This window comes from Cydia amplana, chromosome 5 (genome assembly GCF_948474715.1).
Source record: "Cydia amplana chromosome 5, ilCydAmpl1.1, whole genome shotgun sequence".
Classification (NCBI taxonomy): domain Eukaryota; kingdom Metazoa; phylum Arthropoda; class Insecta; order Lepidoptera; family Tortricidae; genus Cydia; species Cydia amplana.
Genome location: NC_086073.1, coordinates 16719037 through 16738866, shown reverse-complemented (window position 1 = coordinate 16738866; position 19830 = coordinate 16719037). Strand labels below are relative to the sequence as shown.

The window sequence follows — 19830 nt, the reverse complement described above, 5'->3', positions numbered from 1 at the left end:
GCGGGAGCTCGTTAGCACGTGCACATTTCTCGCTTGTCCAGCCGCGTCTAAAGGGAACTTGTCCAATTTGTCACAAGTTAAGCGCTTCAATTTTGGAACGCCTATAACCTATCTTGAGTTATATATAGTTATCCATGCCGTAATCGGCAACGGCGACCCTAGCTAATTACGAGCGTGAACTCTGATATGGCTGGCAAAATCATTGGCGACCAGTCGGTCGCGGGGCGAGGTAACCAGAGTCGGGGCGGGGCGGTGCGTGGCCGTTCTGTATGATAATACTATTACTTATTCTGTGTCCGTGTTTCGAGTTAGGATAAACAAATAACGCTTTTCGGCGTGAAAGCAAATACTTTCAGCATTTTCCAGTGGAAAATTAGCTAGTTAGCGAACATCGTTAGTGTTTCCAGGGAAAGTTTTGGATCATCCGCGAATATTACTGGAAGTTAGGCAACTTTGTGTCGTACTCTAACTTTTGGTGTAAAACGAGCTTGATTAAATCTATTTTTACAAGCTGTTATAATACATAATAGTAACGGCTTAGGACGAAATAGGAGCTGAGATTTAAATATTTTAGGTAAATATACCCGTCTCGCTAACGGAAGCGGCTCCTAAAACTAGTGTGATAAGGACAAGGCGAAAAATCCTGCGTAAAAATCTCAAAAATCGAGGTTTTGTACTCGACTGTCCTCCAAAACTTAACCAATCGTAACCAAATTTGGAAATCTAAATGATTATGAAATTATCTGTGTCGGACCGTTTTGCTTTTTTGGCTAATTGATATCTGTTATGAGGGTCAATTTCTGAACACGATTTTTTTTCTGTCCGTGATGAAAATCGCGGGTTAGCATCAGATAATACTTACCATTTTTTTTTTACATAAAGAAGTCACACTTTCACACCGAGTTCCATATGAATTCACTGATTAGTTGGTTTTTAGAGTACACATAAAAATACCTAAAGGCTCAAATTACTACTCCCGTGCCCTGTCCGGAATCTACTTTTAAGCATAATGAAAAATCCTACGAAAAATTCTACATTAGTATCACTAATTTAGTGTCAAATACTTAAACTAGATGATATTTACTATCACTGAGCACATATACTATTAACTTAATTGTGGTAAATAACTTGTGATCGATGTTTAAATTTTGTCCGAGCGCGCGAGTAAAATTTCGTCGGCAAAACTCAAAGGGCTCTGACAGCCGACGTTTGTATTTGAACCGCCTCGTGTCCCGCCTCACCTGTACTGGCAGTATTCGGCTGTCTCTCAAAGCAAGCGGATGTAAGTCAAGCCGCGGCGTGTTCGAGGAAATCGCGTAAGTATTTCGGAATCCGGGTGGGCGACAATTTTTTTCTAATTTCGATGCCCCTTATAAATTTTATTTTCCACATAGCTTTTCAATGACAATTGTCATATTTAGGAGCCCTTTATGTATCTTTATGTAAGCGATAACATATCAGTTTGGTCAAACACGATTTAAATTTTTGGCGATTTTTTTTATTACGAATTCTAATTTCCGTGCCCTAATTCCCATAGCAAATTTACCTAAAACAGCTGATTAAGTGGCACGGGAATTAGAAAGTATTACATATATTGTCAACAAATCTTTTATTGGGGGCACTGTAAGTTAATTGGCAATGTTTACGTCATATTATTATTACATATATATATTGGCATTGAATATATATTATATGTAATAATAATACGACGTATATCTGTCTATTTTACATTTAAGGAAATCTTAAAGAATGCACAAAAATCTGTGAATAGTTTTTTAGTATAAGTACTATAGTACATACAGGATGGACCCGAATAACCCGGGCAATTTTAATACGTAAGGTAAGGTGGGGTAAGACGACACCGGGGTAAGACTATCACTTGTATGGAATCCTTGTACTGTTAGTCTTACCCCACCTTACCTTATTCATTGATCATATTATAACATTAAAATATTATATAAACATAAAACTATTTCTGGAATTATTACATATTATAATACCTGTACCTAAAGTTACATGAAACAAAATGAATCACATTTGCAATGTTTTGTTTTTGTAAATTTGACAGCTGACAGCGTATGCCGTATAAAGTTTAAATATCTGGGAGACCGAGCTTTGCTTGGAAAACATATACCTACCTACCTAAAAACTCAAAAATGCGCGTTTTTCCAGAGATAACACCTACCTAGATCGATTTTTCACCCCAGAAAACCCTCATATATGATAAAATTTCATCGAAATCGTTAGAGCCGTTTCCGAGATCCCCGAAATATATACAAGAATTGCTCGTTTAATAGATTAGTTGTTATAAATTAAACCGTAATACTATTAGATACCTTATTTGGGTTCCGTAGCCAAATGGCAAAAAACGGAACCCTTATGGATTCGTCATGTCTGTCTGTCTGTGATAGTCTTACCCCGGTGATAGTCTTACCCCACCTTACCTCATATGTGGTTAAACAATTTTTTGTGTTATGAATTTATGAAGGCAGCATATTCGATTTCTTCAGATTAACTTACACAATAACTTCTTCTCTCTGTGCCCCTATTTATTTCTTAGTATCATTTCCTATACGGCCATATACCAGATCATACACCTTGTACCTATCTACATGCAGATACATAATGACACTTTTTAATGAATAGTTTTGTATGTAAGGCGGACATGTTTACGCAACTACTCAAAGTATTGTTTTGAAATATGTATATTTTACTAAGAAAGAGAGATTAGTTGCCATTAAAATCAAGGAAACGATTAGTCAAATACGTAGTTTTTAGTGTATCATACTTTCGTAGATTTGTCGTCCGAAACTAAAATTAAAGAAGATAAATATGTTCGATGCCGCTTCAGTATGGTTGAAGTATATTATTGTAGATTAAAATATACATAAATAATAGTTTTAACTACCAAAATAAGCTAAGAAAACAATTCCTGTGCCATGTTCTAATTTCCGTGCTAGTAAAATCTAATTCCCATGGACACACTAATTCCCGTGCCCTGACCAAAATTTTAAATTGAAATAACTTTTATAGTTTTATGAATTTTTTTACCCCATAAGAAAATTAATGTTTATTATATTTTTTATCAAATTATCAGCATAATTTTTTTTGTGTAATGTTGGTATTTCAAAATTCCATGGGAATTAGACAAAAATGCTCGTTTGGTGAAATTGACCCATGAATACCACGCCTCTCATTGCGGCATAGTCAATTAGGCCACTTTGGCCATTTTTGAAGCGCTCTAGCGCCTTAAAAAACAAAAATATCAAAAAAAGCAAAACGGTCCGACACAGATATTGACAATAAAAATCATTGCTCTAGCTTCAAAACCCCCGGAGGAAACAGTCGAGTACGTTTGTATGGAGAAATGACCACTCCTGTTGCCTCTTAGGGCTCATTTAGACGGTGCGACTTGTGAGAACTCGCATGCGGGTTTTATTATATTGCGTTATTTGGGGCCCGATTCGGATTTTGAAATAGACATCTACTAGATATCTTTTAGACGTCACCAAGATACGATAACGATATGTTTAAGATCTAATCTGTCAAATTTGACATTTCTGCGATTCTGGAGATACTCTTGAACGATTTCCACACGATATGACTTAGAGATCCAATTCACATCTAATAGACGTCTATCACTATCTAACGTAAAAGTGACATTGGTTGCCCGAATTGAGCTGCAAAAGAGAACTAGTTGAAATCTAAACTATAACGTATCTAGAATAGATCTAGTACGTGTCGTCTCTTGTGAATATCTTGAAGTTCGAATACGGCAGTTGATCGGTCGGCTGAATTGATGTAACCTCAATGGTCCGCAATGATACTAAAATCGCATGCGAGTTGCTTGGAGCATGGCGATACCTTGACTGATAGTTATATATGTGTCAGAATACGTTTGACTTTTTATATAAGTTTATATGTATATACATACAGTCAGCAGCAGTAGTTTCTACGCGGGCCAGGTGTTCAAAATGATTTTGACGCGACTTTATTGTTAAGAGAATAAGAGCGTGTCAAGGTAATTTTGAACACCTCGAACAACTTAGCAACTTCTGCTGCTGACTGTACTTATAAATATAATATAAAGACATATCTCTTATACTAAAGCTCTTCTGTTATTATTGGCAGTGACAGTACTATATGCTGTTTAGAAGGTATTGAAAATTAAAAGACTTCTAATCGGAAGATCAGCGCTGGAAGTCGCCAGCAACATGCTGAGATGGGGCCACGAAATTTTAATAAATTATATAAAAAAGCCTTTTATATAATTGTCTAATGTCTGTGTGTTTACGAATAAAAAGCTATTTTAATAGCTCCTTTTTCTTAGAACTCGCATTATTAAGTTAAGGCCATGTAAATCGTCTCGAAACGTGTAGTGTACGAAGATTGCGATTGAGTTTCTAAGCGCTCATGCGTGAATCTGTTGAGTAGGAAATCCCCCCTAAACGTAGTACAATTAACGAATATCTAGTCTTATATCGACCGGGATATTAACCGTGATTACCTTCTGTACTGTTTTCGAGCTCCCGATATTTCGACGCAGTTACATGCATATTGTTCACGGGTCAAATCGAACTAACACGGATATTAGAATGATGTGATGTCATTAAGTTATGGAAATTGTATAATATTTAAGCCAAGTTCTTCATTGGTTGGCGTCAGCGGGTGTTTGTAATGTATCTACGAAATCGTATGTCGAGTGTTCTGTCAATATTTTACACTACTCTATGGAAAACGGATGGCAAGTCTCGGGATAGCCGAGCCCTATAAATATAACTTGTGTTCTGTATAAAACTATTTGACATCTGCTGAAACATAAACTGTAACTTTTAAAAAAATGCGAAAAAAAGTAAATAATAGTACATTACGATATAACTGATACAAGTGCGAATTACCTTTTCGCACGTGTATTGTACAACGTTTTACAGTAGGCACATAATGGCTCGTATATCGTAGGTACGTATAATGACATAGGCACGTATTGTGCTAGTTACCGCACTAGAGTGGTAAAGTAGCACCATATATGACCATAAGTAGGTACTGTAATAATCTTTAATAGGAAAAAAACCGACTTCTCTAACTACTAGCCTAACCCAAGTTAACGGCGCTTATACTTTATTTGGTAATATGTATATATATTTTATGGTGATTGGTGGTTTAAATAAACCACTATGATTATAGTGGTTTATTTAGTTTAGGTATCATAGTGGTTAGCGGGTCAAGTCCGGGTTCGGATCCGGATCCGAGTCCGGGTCCGAGTCCGAGTACGGGTCCGAGTCCGGAGTCCGGGGTCCAACCCAAACTAAGCAAAGCTTGTACACTACTTGTACTTATATAGATACATTTATACTTACATACATACATCCATAACTCAGGAACAAATATTCGTGAAGAACACACAAATAAATACCCTTACTGGGATTCGAACCCGGGATCTCCATTTCACGGCAGCATCTCTATTACCGTCTAGGTTAGGATGCTTTTGAAGTGAACAAGCAAGGGTAGGTAAGGTACAGCCAGCAGCAGAAGTTGCTAATCGGGCCAGGTGTTCAAAATGAGCTTGACCCGACTTTATTGTTAAAGAATAAGAGCGTGTCAAAGTAATTTTGAACACCTTGCCCGCTTAGCAACTTCTGCTGCTGACTGTACCATAAAAAAACAACTTCACAGGTTTACATGATCTGCTATCGAATATAATCAGTATTTTTATAATACTATATGACAAGTCCAAAAGTCTAAACACACATGCAAAGAGAATAGAGTGTAAGTATTATATAGAGAGTTACTGTCATGGTAAATTAATATGTAGCCTGTAGGTGTAGGCCAAACTTGGAGGATACAACTAAACGGAGTAGCCATTAACAGGCTTTCCCCTCTGTCGAAAATAGGCGGCCAACGGTCATACACAATGTATGGACTGACGTTTATCTGACATGGCTATTTTTACGTTACGCATACATTTGACGTTTCCCTCCCCCGCAAAAATCGGCAGACTGTTTTGTACAGAAAATTTCAGACAAGGCGTCTCCGTTTGATTATATCCTCCAAGAGGCCAAAGGTTATGGCGCCATCGCTCGAAAATATTGCACCATACCTTTGGCCTACTGTCGGGTAGATGGCGTGAATTTCAATATTTAACAGATTAACACATAGCAGTGAAAAAATAAGGGTCAAAGTCAAATGGCGTTCTAACAGTTTTAATCTTTTGTCAAAATATGGCAGTGAATTTACTGTGGCTACATAATTTAATTTGACAAGCCGCCTCTATTTCAAATTATCTTTGACACATGTAAGGTACATTACGGCTTAATGTCGCCTTTTAAAACCTAATCACACTTAACCCCCCAACTGCTTATCATAGACCAAACACGGCTAATGTCCAGATAACCGCGGTCGTTACGCTATAACGCAAATTGGGGTTGCCACGCACGTGCGGGGTTAACGTGACGTTTTTGTCCCGTCATTGGACTTTAATCGGGGTCAGTTGTCGTTTGTTTGTGCCGGTCGATTGGCAGCATTGCAAGGGTTGAGAGGAAGGCGGGGCAAAACGGTTATAGTATAATATTCAAACATCAACATTTATTCAGCAAATAGGCCACAAGGGCACGTTTACACGTCAACATGGAATTTACAAGCGAAAAAAAAACACAACAATTATAAAATACATCTAAACCGCAAATATCAATTCAAAAACTAATGTATTACAATTAACACAGATGTATAAAGTCTCTAAATGTCGAATTCTTTCTAAATCCAATCTACTAATGGCCGTTTAATGCTATTTTCTTTTACAAGCGCTGGTTGCCTAGCGGTAAGAGCGTGCGACTTTCAATCCGTAGGGTCGCGGGTTAAAAACCCGGCTCGTACCAATGAGTTTTTCGGAACTTATGGACGACATATCCTTTGATATTTACCAGTTGGTTTTCGGTGAAGGAAAACGTCGTGAGGAAACCAGACTAATCCCAACAAGGCCTAGTTTACCCTCTAGGTTGGAAGGTCAGATGGTAGTCGCTTTCGTAAAAACTAGTACCTACGCCAGTGGCCCTAAGATCATAATGTTTTTTTTTACGTAAGTGATGTTTTACCCCGTGACTTGGATCGCGTTAACCAATTTAATAGGTTACGATATTAATTGTGGTCCAGTATTGAATAGATGTGGCCGCCATCGCCAGTTTATTGCAAACGCCAGTTCAGTGGTGCGTCGCCCAATTCCAGAATATAGATAGATAACAGTTTTGAATGATTCACGGTTAGTTTCACTAGACTTATATCGACCGGGATACTGCGACGAAATATCGGGAGGTCGAAAACAATAAAAAAGGTAATCACGGTTCATATCCCGGTCGATATAAGTATAGATAGATAAATAGATATAATACTCTTTATTAAATACTCTTATTATGTAAAACATCTATTAATATTATTTCGTAGATTTTTTTACAAGCTTTTATTTAACTTGCAATGTGTATGTTTGTACGGACCAAATCTTGCAAGTTAAATTTGATCCACTTCCCGATTTCCAATGAAACTGAAAATTAACATAGGTACATATGTAAGTCTGGTGACAATACAATATTATGGTACCATCGAGCTGATCTGATAATGCAGACTGGTGGCATTGGAACTCTGTGATAAAAAAAGGCAAACGAATTGCGTTTGGGGTTTTTAGAATTTTCTCGATGAGTACGAGTATTAGTCGCCTGTGGAAAGAAGAGTAGAGTCCAGCGACAAAAGCTTGTACCAAAAATGATTTTTTTGCCAAAAACTTATTACTTTTATATTTTGTAAAGTAAAACGGGTACAATTATTTTATGATTGATATTATTTGCCAGACATTTGAACAATCTTTTAAAGAAACTGTTCTTTTAAACAATCTTTTGAAGATGCACACTTATTAATTTCTTCTTTTCTTGCTGTTGTTGTTGTCTGTACATGTTTTGTGATCGTCACGAATAAACATCTTTTATCTTATTTTATCTTAATCTTTGAAATTATTTGATGATACAATTTTGGTGACTGATATATTATTTTAGTGACCAGTCATATTAATTAGGTCATGGAAAGTACATTTGTTTGGTGATTAATTATATCATTTGAATTTGAATTCATCAAGTCGCACGTCTGCTGATAGCACGTTTGCTTCTAATGTGAAGGGGCCATCTGCAAGAAAATAAAATAGTTAATGAAAACGCCTTTTAGTCTTATATTTAAGGCGAGGTCAGGGGCCTTACCAAGTTACCATGAAGTCCTTATTGCAATTATGTTTAGGACCTAAACTGAGTTGCTAAAGGACGGAGCTATGCGACTTATATAGCTCCGTGCTTTAGCGATTCAGTTTAGGTCCTAAACAGAATCGCAATAAGGACATCATGGTAAGGCCCCAGTTCTGATCAGGCCAGTTTGCAAATCGGGACACGCGTGTACCTACCCGTATCTCTATTACACTCGCTTAATCTCTATAATTTCCCAATTAATTCCAAACGAATTAAAGTACGTACTTTTTTCCAATTAAATTTTTATCTCAAAAGGATTATTTTAGTACGTACCAACATGGAACCACTCCGTACGAGGATATCCGGTCTCCTCTCTAGATGCCGCTATAGCTTCTCTCAGAGCAAATGCCACGCATATCGACAAACACGTGGCAGGTTCTCCAACCGCTGTTAACAAAGTCATTTCTAAAAACTACAAAAAATTCTTTATGTAATTCTTACTATATTAACCCTGAAGGGGCCCACAGACTACCAGTTCGTAGGACGATATCAGCCTGTCAGTTAAACGCAAAAGGTGACAGTTCCAAACAACTGACAGGCTGATATCGTCCGGCGAACTAGTAATCTGTACCCTTTAAGTAGGCCTACAGTCTACTTCTACATGTACAACCTTTTAAATTCACCCTTAAACCATTGATGTGACACAAGTTAGGTACGTAAATAAATAAAATAGACGAATGCGTGCATCACATTTTATTACGGGATTGGAACCTCAGGTGGCATGAGCTTTCTCTGCCAAAAATATGGGAGGTCGTGCCGCTCACGCATCGGCCTCCATAGTCACCAAAACCCGTTGTCTAAACAGCAATGCATAAATCGTCTGCAATAGCCTGTGATGATGATAATTGTATAATATTAATGTTTTCAAATAATGGACCTCACCTTTACTGCCCAAAATGTCTAAGGGGTTGTAAGAGTTTTTCCTCAACTTGACCCTAAAGTCAAGGGGTATATCGGCCCCGCACGGCACCTCGTAGAACCACGTCCGGTCCGTGAGTACCTCTCCGGTGTGCTCATCGTATATGATGTGCTCTGTGGTCCAGTAGCCCATGCCCATGATGAATGCACCTTCGATCTGCAAAACGATAACTTTTGTATGAAAATCCCGTTATAGTCCTCTGGAGCTACTGCGAAATGGGCTACTTTGAAGCTATATTTTATTGCGTGTTTGAAAACCAAAAGTTTTACAAAATTTACCTGTCCAATATCAAGTACCGGATTGACCGATGTTCCAGCATCTTCAATTATATCGACTCTCCTAACTTCATGCTCTCCTGTAAGTATATCTAACTCAACCTCAGCCATAGCTACTGCTCCCGTTCTATAATTCACCAAATCATTCGATGTCGTGAAATAACTGGCTTGAAGATTGATGCCCGCTAGGAATGCGGTTTGCACCAACAATGCCCAAGTAGGGTTGTTCAGCGTCTCTCTGATTGCTGATAACCTATCAAGCAGCAACTGGCAACACTTAATAGCACCAAGACACACCGAGCTTGTACTTCTACTCCCGCCAGTTGTGAAACTATTTGCATTTGCTGAATCGTTTGCTTTCACTTTCACCATGTCCGTCGATATATTCAAAGTGTATGCGACTACTTGGATCACTCTAGTATTCACCCCTTGGCCGAGCTCTATGCCGCCATGTTTCACAACCACAGTTCCGTCACTATGTAACACATTCAAATCAACTTGATATCCGGAAGAAATTGGGGTCGGCCAACTCATGAGGGAAATTCGTATTCCTCTTTTTTTCCAACGGTTTCTAGAGTTGAATTCTTCAACTTCTCCTTTTCTCTTATAATATTCTCTGTCTTGCAACAGTTCGTCGAGCATTTCAGAGATTTCCGGATATTGAGGGTTAAGATTGGCACGTCGAACCTCCACGGGGTCTCTGTCTAGTATGTAAGATATTTCTTCCATCATCATTTCGGTATGTGCAATTGCTTCAAGGGTGCCTTAAATTAAGAACAATTAAACTTTAAACCATAATGTCCACAAAGAAATAGATTTTTAGGGTTCCGTAGCCAAATGGCAAAAAACGGAACCCTTATGGATTCGTCATATCTGTCTGTCTGTCTGTCTGTCCGTCCGTATGTCACAGTCACTTTTTTTCGAAACTATAAGAACTATACTGTTCAAACTTGGTAAATAGATGTATTCCGTGAACCGCATAAAATAGAAAAAAAAAAACAATAAATTTTGGTGGTTCTCCGTACTTAGAACTGAAACTCAAAATTTTTTTTTTCATCAAACCCATACGTGTGGGGTATTTATGAATAGGTCTTCAAAAATGATATTGAGGTTTCTAATATCATTTTTTTCTAAACTGAATAGTTTGCGCGAGAGACACTTCCAAAGTGGTAAAATGTGCCCCCCCCCCTCCCCCTGTAACTTCTAAAATAAGAGAATGATAAAACTAAAAAAAATATATGATGTACATCACCATGCAAATTTCCACCGAAAATTGGTTTGAACGAGATCTTAGTAAGTATTTTTTTTTAATACGTCATAAATCCCCTAAATACGGAACCCTTCATGGGCAAGTCCGACTCGCACTTGGCCGCTTTTTTTAATTATGTATCAAGCAAGTACCTGGCGCCCTCATCCACGTGGCGGTAGCTTTATCTGTGAGTACATTAAAAATCTTCATTGACCAGCGTGAGTTCTCGTAGCAGTTTTTAATAGCGGGTGGCGCTAGAATGACGAACTGGTCACTGAACACGTATCCGAGGTCCTCGTACATATTGTATTCCAGGTGCTGGATCTCACCTCTGTCATCAACGCCCACCTGGAACGGTTAGTATTGTGAAACATTGCATTTTTTGTGGTAACTCTGATTTGAATGTAATATGATATATGATGAGAGATAGTGATGAGGATTGATGAAACAGCAATGCAGGATGAATTTCAGCATTTCCGCCTTTTTGCAATTATTTGTAATATCTATATGCTTATGTGTTAAGTTCTGGATCAAGAAGTTACTGCTTGCAGATACACTTTGAACTTAATTCAACGGCGTCAATAAATCTGATAAAAAAACATTATCCAACAAGGAATTGAAACGAGGTCAAGGAATTAAAAACTGATGGGAGAAATGGACAAAATTATGTTGCACCTAATAAAGCTGCTTGTCTTAGGTACCTCAAATTCTAGAGTTACCGGAGGCCTCTTCCCTAAGACTCTCAGCATGGACTGGATGCCCATGGTAAAGCGGCAAGGTCTATTCGTCAGATAAGTGACCAATGCGCACGTTGATGCGTTCCAGCCAGCTCGAGATAGCTTTACTCCGTATCCACCACCGTTCCGAGGTATCACTAGGCTTATGCTGGAAAACAACGGAATTACTTTATTTAGCAACGATTTAAAACTTTCACCTGACAGTTACATCATTTTAGGCAAAAATATTTCAACAGTGGTCTCGAATAAACAGCCGACGGTAGCGTTATAATACTTATAATGTTAAGATCAATAGTTAGGGTATGATGATTTTCCATAAACATCGTAGTTCCTTAAATGACCTTCTTTTACGTATCTCCGTGCTTTATGTTCATGTTAACAACACAAGACACTGCTCCAAACGCTTTCATTTCTTTGTTATAATTAGCTGAATGTTCTAAACACCTGGTAGTTTTTCTCTAAATCGCACGTATTTGTATTTTTTTCTTAATAACCGACTCACCGATTAGATTGAATATCCAGAACGGATGACATGGCAGTTTGAACGGCGTCAGGCCACTGCGAGCTGATGTATGCGTCCAGGCCATCGTCACTAGGCCTGGTCACGCTGTGAAGCGTCTCCATTGAGAAGTGGTACTGATATAATATCCTGTTATAGTCTTTGATAACTCTTTGCACATTTGTGCCTGCGTTTCGTGCTGGTAGGGCAAAGTATAATGATACCCTGAAATACACAATTTATATACGGTAAAGTTGAATACCTTACAACCTCCTTTATTTGATAAACAGAAGCTTATGCCGGGACTGGCTGGCACTTTCAATTTATAAATCAATTTGTCTTTCATAAACAGAGGAGTCTTTGATTTGATTTGATAAAAAATGATACGTCGTACGAGGAAATTAAAAGACTGGCACAAGAAAGAAATGATTGGCGATTACTCCACCGACAAGAGCAAAGCTCTTAAGTTATGATGATGATGATGATGAAACAGAGGAGGTTGAAATACTACCTATCCGGTATTCTTTCTTCTTTATATTACCTATTAGGATCCTTAATAGCTTCTGCTATAGTGATAACTGGTTTTCTCGTATCTTTCTTATATTTGACATGGACCAGCAGAGCAGCCCGGTTAGCTAGTTTGTCCGTGTCTGCGACTATGACTCCGATGGGTTGGTCGTAATACTTGATCTGACCATCACTAAAAATTTCTTCTTTCGTTATAAGTGTTGGTACCTGAGGTGGTAGGAAATTGTTCGGTCCCGGTATGTCTTTTGCTGAGAAAAAAGCAACGACACCCGGTAGTTTCTGAAATTAAAAAAAGACAAAGTCAACCTTAAAGTACAACATTATGTATGTATACGCTAAGGTTAGGCTTGAAAAACCTTAAATATAGGTAGGTGTTTCAACTAACTATCAAATAAATGACAGAGTTACTAACTATCACTACTCTCCTAACTCCCTGCGGCGGAGCTATCAAGCAATAGTATATTGGCTGCTCCACTGGATTATAACCAATGCTATTGATATAGATTGTTCCTCAGTGGATAGGCAGCCTAATTTTTCACAATTAGGCATAGCTGTCATCAGCGTCTGGGTTCTATTTCAGGAATCGATCGGAGTTTCGTTAGGCAAAATTTGGCGTATTGGTTAATCGCGACACGATCAAGATGTAAGTAAAAGAGGTTCAAACAGACATACAGAAACATAGACAAATATATTTTTAGGCATGTAAAACTAAGCAAAAACTTGTAAAAATTGCTTGCCAACGCGGGTGTAGGGTCAATTTCCTCGATCTCGCCGGTGCAGATGTCGGAGGTGACGAAAGCGCAGAAAACCTCGCGGGGCTGTGTTGACAGGTCGTTCACGTACTTTGCTTCACCTGCACATTGGATCAATGCTTCTACCTGTAAACCGCCATCATTTTCATTTATTTTCACACCACAATACGGTTGCCAAAACATTAACTAGCAATCTTGAGGATTTTCTGTAGTGACTTCATCGATTCGAATTCTGACTTATTGACTTTCGTTCAATGGAAAAAAAATCACGAACATAGGTCTAAAACGCACTTTATAAATTTGTTACAATTTCGGTGCAGCATAGGTACAAAAGCTAATAATATAATGAAAATTTCTTGTAAAAATGCGCATTTTTTTTTGTCTGAAAACAGTTGTTGTCATATATTTGTAAGGTGTCTCTTACCTTAGGAGAAGGTTCCGTAATAGGCCAGATGAGGGGATTGGTAGAAAATTCTTGAGACCCTTTAGACAAAGGTCTTGTCCTTCGAAATCGTCTCGTTCCCGAGCGAAAGCGAGGGTTCAGTCGGTTTTCAGGAATCAGAATCAGAAGACCCTGGAACGATTATTACTTAGCAAACTCTTGTATATGGGTGTTTTTAAAATCTTTATAACGGGGAAATATTCGGGGAAGTATATTTATTATAATATATTAGATATACTATTCGTGAAGCGCTGGTGGCCTAGCGGTAATAGCGTGCGACTTTCAATCCGGAGGTCGCGGGTTCGAACCCCGGCTCGTACCAATGAGTTTTTCGGAACTTATGTACGAAATATCATTTGATATTTACCAGTCGCTTTTCGGTGAAGGAAAACATCGTGAGGAAACCGGACTAATCCTAATACGGGCCTAGTTTACCCTCTGGGTTGGAAGGTCAGATGGCAGTCGCTTTCGTACAAATTTGTGTCCACGCCAATTACTGGGATTAGTTGCCAAGCGGACCCCAGCAGGCTCCCATGAGCTGTGGCAAAATGCCGGGACAATGCGAGGAAGATGATGATGAGATATACTATTCGTGAGTCAATTTCACATCATATTCATTCATACTAGTAGTAATCTTTTAACTAACTAGGAGTCGAAGTGATCGCCATGGTCGAAATCGGCCGGAAGGATCATCATCATCATCATCATCATCATCATCAGTAATCTTTTATATAAAACGTAGCATGAGTGGTAGTTTTTCCTTTTCACCTTATAAAAAAGTCCCAAAGCACACTTCTTTCTAAACTCAGGTTTTAATTCTCCAGCGATTTCCTCAGGCTTCAGTTCTAGTTCCAACACCTTCAGCGCTCCTTGCAGCACCTCGTCTGTGAAGATTTTCTTGCCAACCACGTATCTGGAAGAAGTAAGAATCATAATTAGAATGCTGAACTTTCGGACAGTAAGATCGCCATGAGGTCCTCTAGAAGATTCAATTGGAAGCCACTGCCTACCTAGCACAAACTTGTACTAGAAGACAGATAGAATCTGTTTAATTCCGCTAATTAAAGACAAGTGATCATAAAAATTACGCTGTACATGTTTTGTCGAAATGCCACCGAATACGATTTTGATGCAAAAACACCTTCTCGTCGTCGTTGCTGAATTCGTAGAGGAAATTTACTCATATTACTAATTAAATGTGGAGGTTGCACGGAAACAGCCAAGACATCGATGACAATAAAGGATGACTCATACTAGACCGGATCTTGCCCGGGCCGAAGCGTCCGACAAGCACAGCACATGCACAGCACACACAGCTGACAACTGATCGGTGATCAGTGATCAATATGACGTAAGACATTAGAAATTACAAAGTAAATAACTCACCCTGTCCGACGTGTGGTGATCACGTGGTGCTTTCCATAGAAAACGAAGCGCCAGATGCTCCGGCCCTGCCCCGGCCTGGTCTAGCTTGAGTCATAACGTTAACGAAGCGCACCCTTGTCTCCGTCGAGGTAAAAGTCGTAGGAAAGCTAATATGCACCAAATACCTCATCACTTATCATGTACAATTGTTATTTATTATTATTGGGGTGTTTTGGGCCTTTGGAGTGCCACTTCGACCAAGTAGTGATCTGTTGTGACGGCCCTTTAAATTTCACTATTAATGCCCGTTGAATCCAGGAAGTTCCAGATTCTTTGGGCCGTAATGCTTTGTACCTCATAGGGTTGCAAATGTTGCAATACGTATACTATAAACAATACACATGCTTCGTACATATTTCAGTAATACTGCAAACATTGGCTTACTCCTCAGTGTGCGAAGCGTGCACGAAGGTAGCCGAGATGCCTCCGATGACGATCCTGGCCGAGCGCACGGTCTCGCCGTCATGGTGGAACTCGTACAGGAATGCCGCGTTCACTTGCGCATGCGCACTCTGGCCTCGCGGCATGATCTGGGACAGAAGAACGATTCAGTCTGTGACTTTCTATAAAGCGAAAAACGTACAGAAATACTCATATATATGGAGCTATATTTTCGAGGGCGAAACGTAAGTTTCTTATCATTTGTCGCATCATATTGTCCATCGTTATAGCACATTTCGCCTTTCAGCTAAACCTTTTTAGGGTTCCGTACATGAAAAGGAAATACGGAACCCTAATAGGATCACTCGTGCGTCTGTCTGTCGATTCCCCCCCCCCTTTATCTGCGAAACTACTGGGTCTAAAATTTTGTAAAAAAAAAACACAAAATAGTTCTTTACCTAAAGATGACAGGAAAACCTATTAGAAATGTGCAGTCAAGCGTGAGTCGGACTTAATGTACGGAACCCTTGGAACGCGCGTCCGACTCGCACTTGGCCGGTTTATTTTTTAAAATGTTTATATTGTTACTGAGAATAAAGAATCTTTAACCGTAAAATGGGTAATGCTTCAGTACCTTGAATGACACAAAGCGATAATTTTGCGAGTACGGTGGTATCCTGATTTCTGTTATAAGCTTTCCCGCCATGTCCAGGTGAAGGAACTCAGCTGGGGTCACCATATACACCATTCCATGTTTATCAACTAGAAAAATAAAAAAAATAAGTTCCTATCGGAGTTCCTGTGACGCCATTCAGCCAATTAGATGTCGCACAGGATGCGTAGCCAACGTGTAATCGTTAACGCTCCGTAGCGAACGAAACCGTAGTGGAAGAGTGATAGAGAGATAATATATGACTACGATACGCTACGGAGCGTTAACGTTGGCGCGTTGGCTACGCGCCCAGTACCCGTATTATGAGATACTGACAATGTCAAAGCTGACAAATAGGCTAACGTCTACGTAATTTACTTTCTATCTCATCGCACTAAATGCGAGTACGAGCGAGATGCAGAGAAAGTAAGTCACGTTCTTGATAGCGTTTCAGTGCCAAACTGGTGGTATTGAGCCACACTGAATGTTGGTGCACCACGTTCTCATAGCGTTTTGCAGTTATATTTGCATTATTATGTATTGACTTTGTTATATGTTATTATAAATCATATACACATAGAAAATTAACATACCGATAACAAGAACAGCTCCAACAGTCTCCAACAGTAAGAATAAGTCAGAGGAGAACACTGGTACTCTGTGTTTAACCATGAGGTTGCCAGCTATGGTGCCTATCTGGAAACATGAAGGGTCAAGTCAGTTCATATAATTAACAAATCCTGTATCCTGTTGACGAACAAATATGGATACGAGCAGGATAGCCGAGCAAATTAGAATGTTTGAGGTGCTTTCCATGGGTATGGCCAGTTTTAAATACACAGTCATTCGCAACGGAATTCATAGTCTGAATTCCGGTGCTTTGCCTTACACTTGTCTATTCTGATTTGTCAGCTGTCTCACGAGCGTCTATCTCACTCTCTCAAGAATGTAAACGGACAAATTGACTGATAAATTCGTAATCTCATTCCAGCGTGTGTGTACTCGCTCCTAGACAATGTATAGAAAGAGGTGCATTATAAAAAAAAAACTTTTATTCAGAGATCTTGCTTACAACTAATTACATATTATATTCTTCTGCCAAACCACAGAGTGGTTTGTTGGCAGACGAGGCTCCTTTATGTATATGCAAGCTAGGTAGTTGATAGGTAACTTAAACTTAGGTATCTACTTAACCCCTCATTTCCCACGATATGACGTCACCCATAAGCGTTCTGACGCAAATTCGAGCCCTTGGGAGCTGACAGGTTAACCCTTTACCGCATGCGCAGCCCTATATAGCAACTATTAAAGTTCATATGAATTAATAACATTATTTTTATGTTCTGAATTCGTAACGCTTGTTAAAAATTAAGAAGCTTAATTTATATTATGAATTCCGTTGCGAATTCGGACTGTGTAAGCCCAGCCTAGGGTCATCAGGAAGGGAGTGCAATAGATGAGACGGACGACAAAGAAAGAAAAATTCATCCAATCCCTTTAAAGTAAGGGACAACTAGTGTTAGTGTGTTACTTACATTTCTAACAGGAATGTGGGCCACTAATGTTATATGGTCGGCAAGCAAGGCAAGATAACTGAATTCCTCGCGTTGATGTGAGATCTCGTAGAAGATCGATATCGTGTCATTCAGGGTGGTCGAAGCTCCCAGCACCAGGTTCTGATCCACTACGTGCGTCTTTAGTTCCAAAACTCTGCTTATGTCTATGAGGACACGTGGATATGCGAATATTGGGTAGGCCCCTGGAAGATGAAATAACATGTATGACAAGATGAAATGTCGGGAATAAACGAAACTACTATGGTAACATTGAAAAGATTACAAATTGTAATAACATAATTTCTTTATCCCTTACCTTTTCCGGTATTTCCACCAATCAACATATAATCATCGCCTTCCTTATTTAAAATCTCAAAAATTTGCTTGAGATCATAGACTATGTAAAATGTACGTTTATCTTTCAAAATAATCTTCTTCACTTCATTCGTTCCAGCATTATCTTTGTCAACTAAACACCAATCTTTGCCATCGCATGGTTTATCACAAGACTTGTTACATATTTTGAGATCTTCTATATCAGTGAGGTGATCAGGTTTCGGTGCGTCTTTTGCGAAGGTCTTGAATGCATCAAGAATGGGGCGATAACCGGTACAACGACATAAGTTACTACCGAATGATTCTTCTATCTGTAACTGGGTGAGATCGTAATGGTTTGACTCCAACAAGCTGAAATATTACTGGTGAATAATGTATTTTGAATCAAAAATATTTCATTAATGGTTTGGTGTAATGGATTAAGGAATGCCCAATAGTGACATAAATAAAAGTTATTAAAACTCTAAAACATGCACTGTCGACTGAAATGGTCACGTAAACCAATCCAAGTTGGACTGTGGAGAGTTGAAGACAAGATGATGAAGAGATAGGGATATGGACGGGTCAGAAAAATAAAAGGATAAGGAGTTTAAGCAGAAGCATATTGGGGTTTATTTAATTTATATTAAGTAAGAATGTTAGTTAGGTTTTACCTGTACATACTCATAACCCAGCCAGGGCTGCAGAACCCGCATTGTGTGCCATTATGTTCTGCTAGCGCTCGTTGGACGGGGTGGTACCCTTTTCGGCGGTCTCCGATCCCCTCTACAGTCTTGATCTCCCAGTCTTGGCATGACGTTATTGATACTAAACACTGTTAAGAAAACATATTACTCTAGTATTTTACGAAAAAAAAATTTTCGTGTCTGAAATTGGGTTAGGCACTCATTAAATTCGGGGAAAGACGTTTCAATCCGCATTGAGCTAGCGTGCAGGGGACTATAGCCCAAACCCTTTTGTGAATTAGACCTATGGCCAGTAGTAGCTGGTGATGATGATGAAAGTATTCTCACAGAATTAATGGCCATAGTTCGTCGGCCGCCAGTGTAGGGGTCCGGCACGGTGACGTTGACGATGCATGCCCCACAGCCACCCTCCTTGCACATGAACTTGGTGCCATGGAGGTTTAGAGTGTCACGCACATAGTCGTTCACTGACGTGTCCGAGTCCACCTCGGAACTCACTGTGGGAAGAGAAAATATTCTTAAAAAATCAAACTGTGACCGCACATTATATCTGGGGAGCTTACGGTGCGAAGGAGTCAATGGCGTTGCAGTTTAGTAGGTATTTGAAAAAAAAAACTAATTACACTATTTGAATCTTGGGAAGATTTTTATTTCAGACTGTGGCAATTCTGAACCATAACCAGTTGATGTTTACTGTGCTAGTTTTGTCAAATTTTATTTTTTTGTCTTTAATGTTGTTAACAATATACCGAATATCAAATTGCCATTAATTCTGACAAAGAGTCATTTCATTTTATGAGTTTATTAGTTAGAATTTTGAAACGTGCTTGTTTGGGATTTGGTGTTAGGTGCGAGCATCGTGATTTACCACACACATTTATGATTCCTTTTTATCATTTTGAGGCTGATTTAAGTGTTTGTTTTCCATGGATATTTGGGACAACATTAGGATAATTACTTATATGAACATTGAAACTAAACTTCCTATGTACTCTGTGTCAAGTCATACTGTTAACGTGTAAAAGTGCCCTTGTGGCCTATTTGCTGAATAAATGTTGATGTTTGATGACTATAAATGGAGCGACATTAAAAAACAATCCAAAGATGATTTTCGAAT

General features: G+C 38.9%; 1 protein-coding gene across 1 annotated transcript; it reads right to left on the bottom strand.

Annotated features, from left to right (window-relative positions):
• Nucleotides 1–8092: 8092 nt before the first annotated feature.
• Nucleotides 8093–19207, bottom strand: LOC134648269 (uncharacterized). Its single transcript, XM_063502759.1, has 18 exons — nucleotides 19041–19207; nucleotides 18681–18841; nucleotides 18008–18378; nucleotides 17671–17894; nucleotides 16729–16831; nucleotides 16118–16245; nucleotides 15487–15632; nucleotides 14446–14590; nucleotides 13660–13809; nucleotides 13221–13361; nucleotides 12497–12762; nucleotides 11959–12180; nucleotides 11421–11604; nucleotides 10872–11067; nucleotides 9474–10234; nucleotides 9159–9351; nucleotides 8550–8663; nucleotides 8093–8163 (listed from the first exon to the last, which is right to left on the bottom strand). The coding sequence occupies exons 1-18, from the start codon at nucleotides 19131–19133 to the stop codon at nucleotides 8093–8095; spliced, it is 3669 nt and encodes a 1222-aa protein (XP_063358829.1). The 5' UTR covers nucleotides 19134–19207.
• Between the last annotated feature and the right edge of the window lie 623 nt (nucleotides 19208–19830).

Bases quoted from the DNA above. Each gene is read 5' to 3' on its own strand.
- LOC134648269 (XM_063502759.1), bottom strand. From the start codon at position 19,133: ATGTGCAAGGAGGGTGGCTGTGGGGCATGCATCGTCAACGTCACCGTG. The intron at 18,379-18,680 runs GTAAAACCTAAC...GTAATATTTCAG, and splicing joins TGGGTTATGAGTATGTACAG to CTTGTTGGAGTCAAACCATT. The intron at 15,633-16,117 runs GTACTGAAGCAT...CTTCTGTCCCAG, and splicing joins ATCGCTTTGTGTCATTCAAG to ATCATGCCGCGAGGCCAGAG.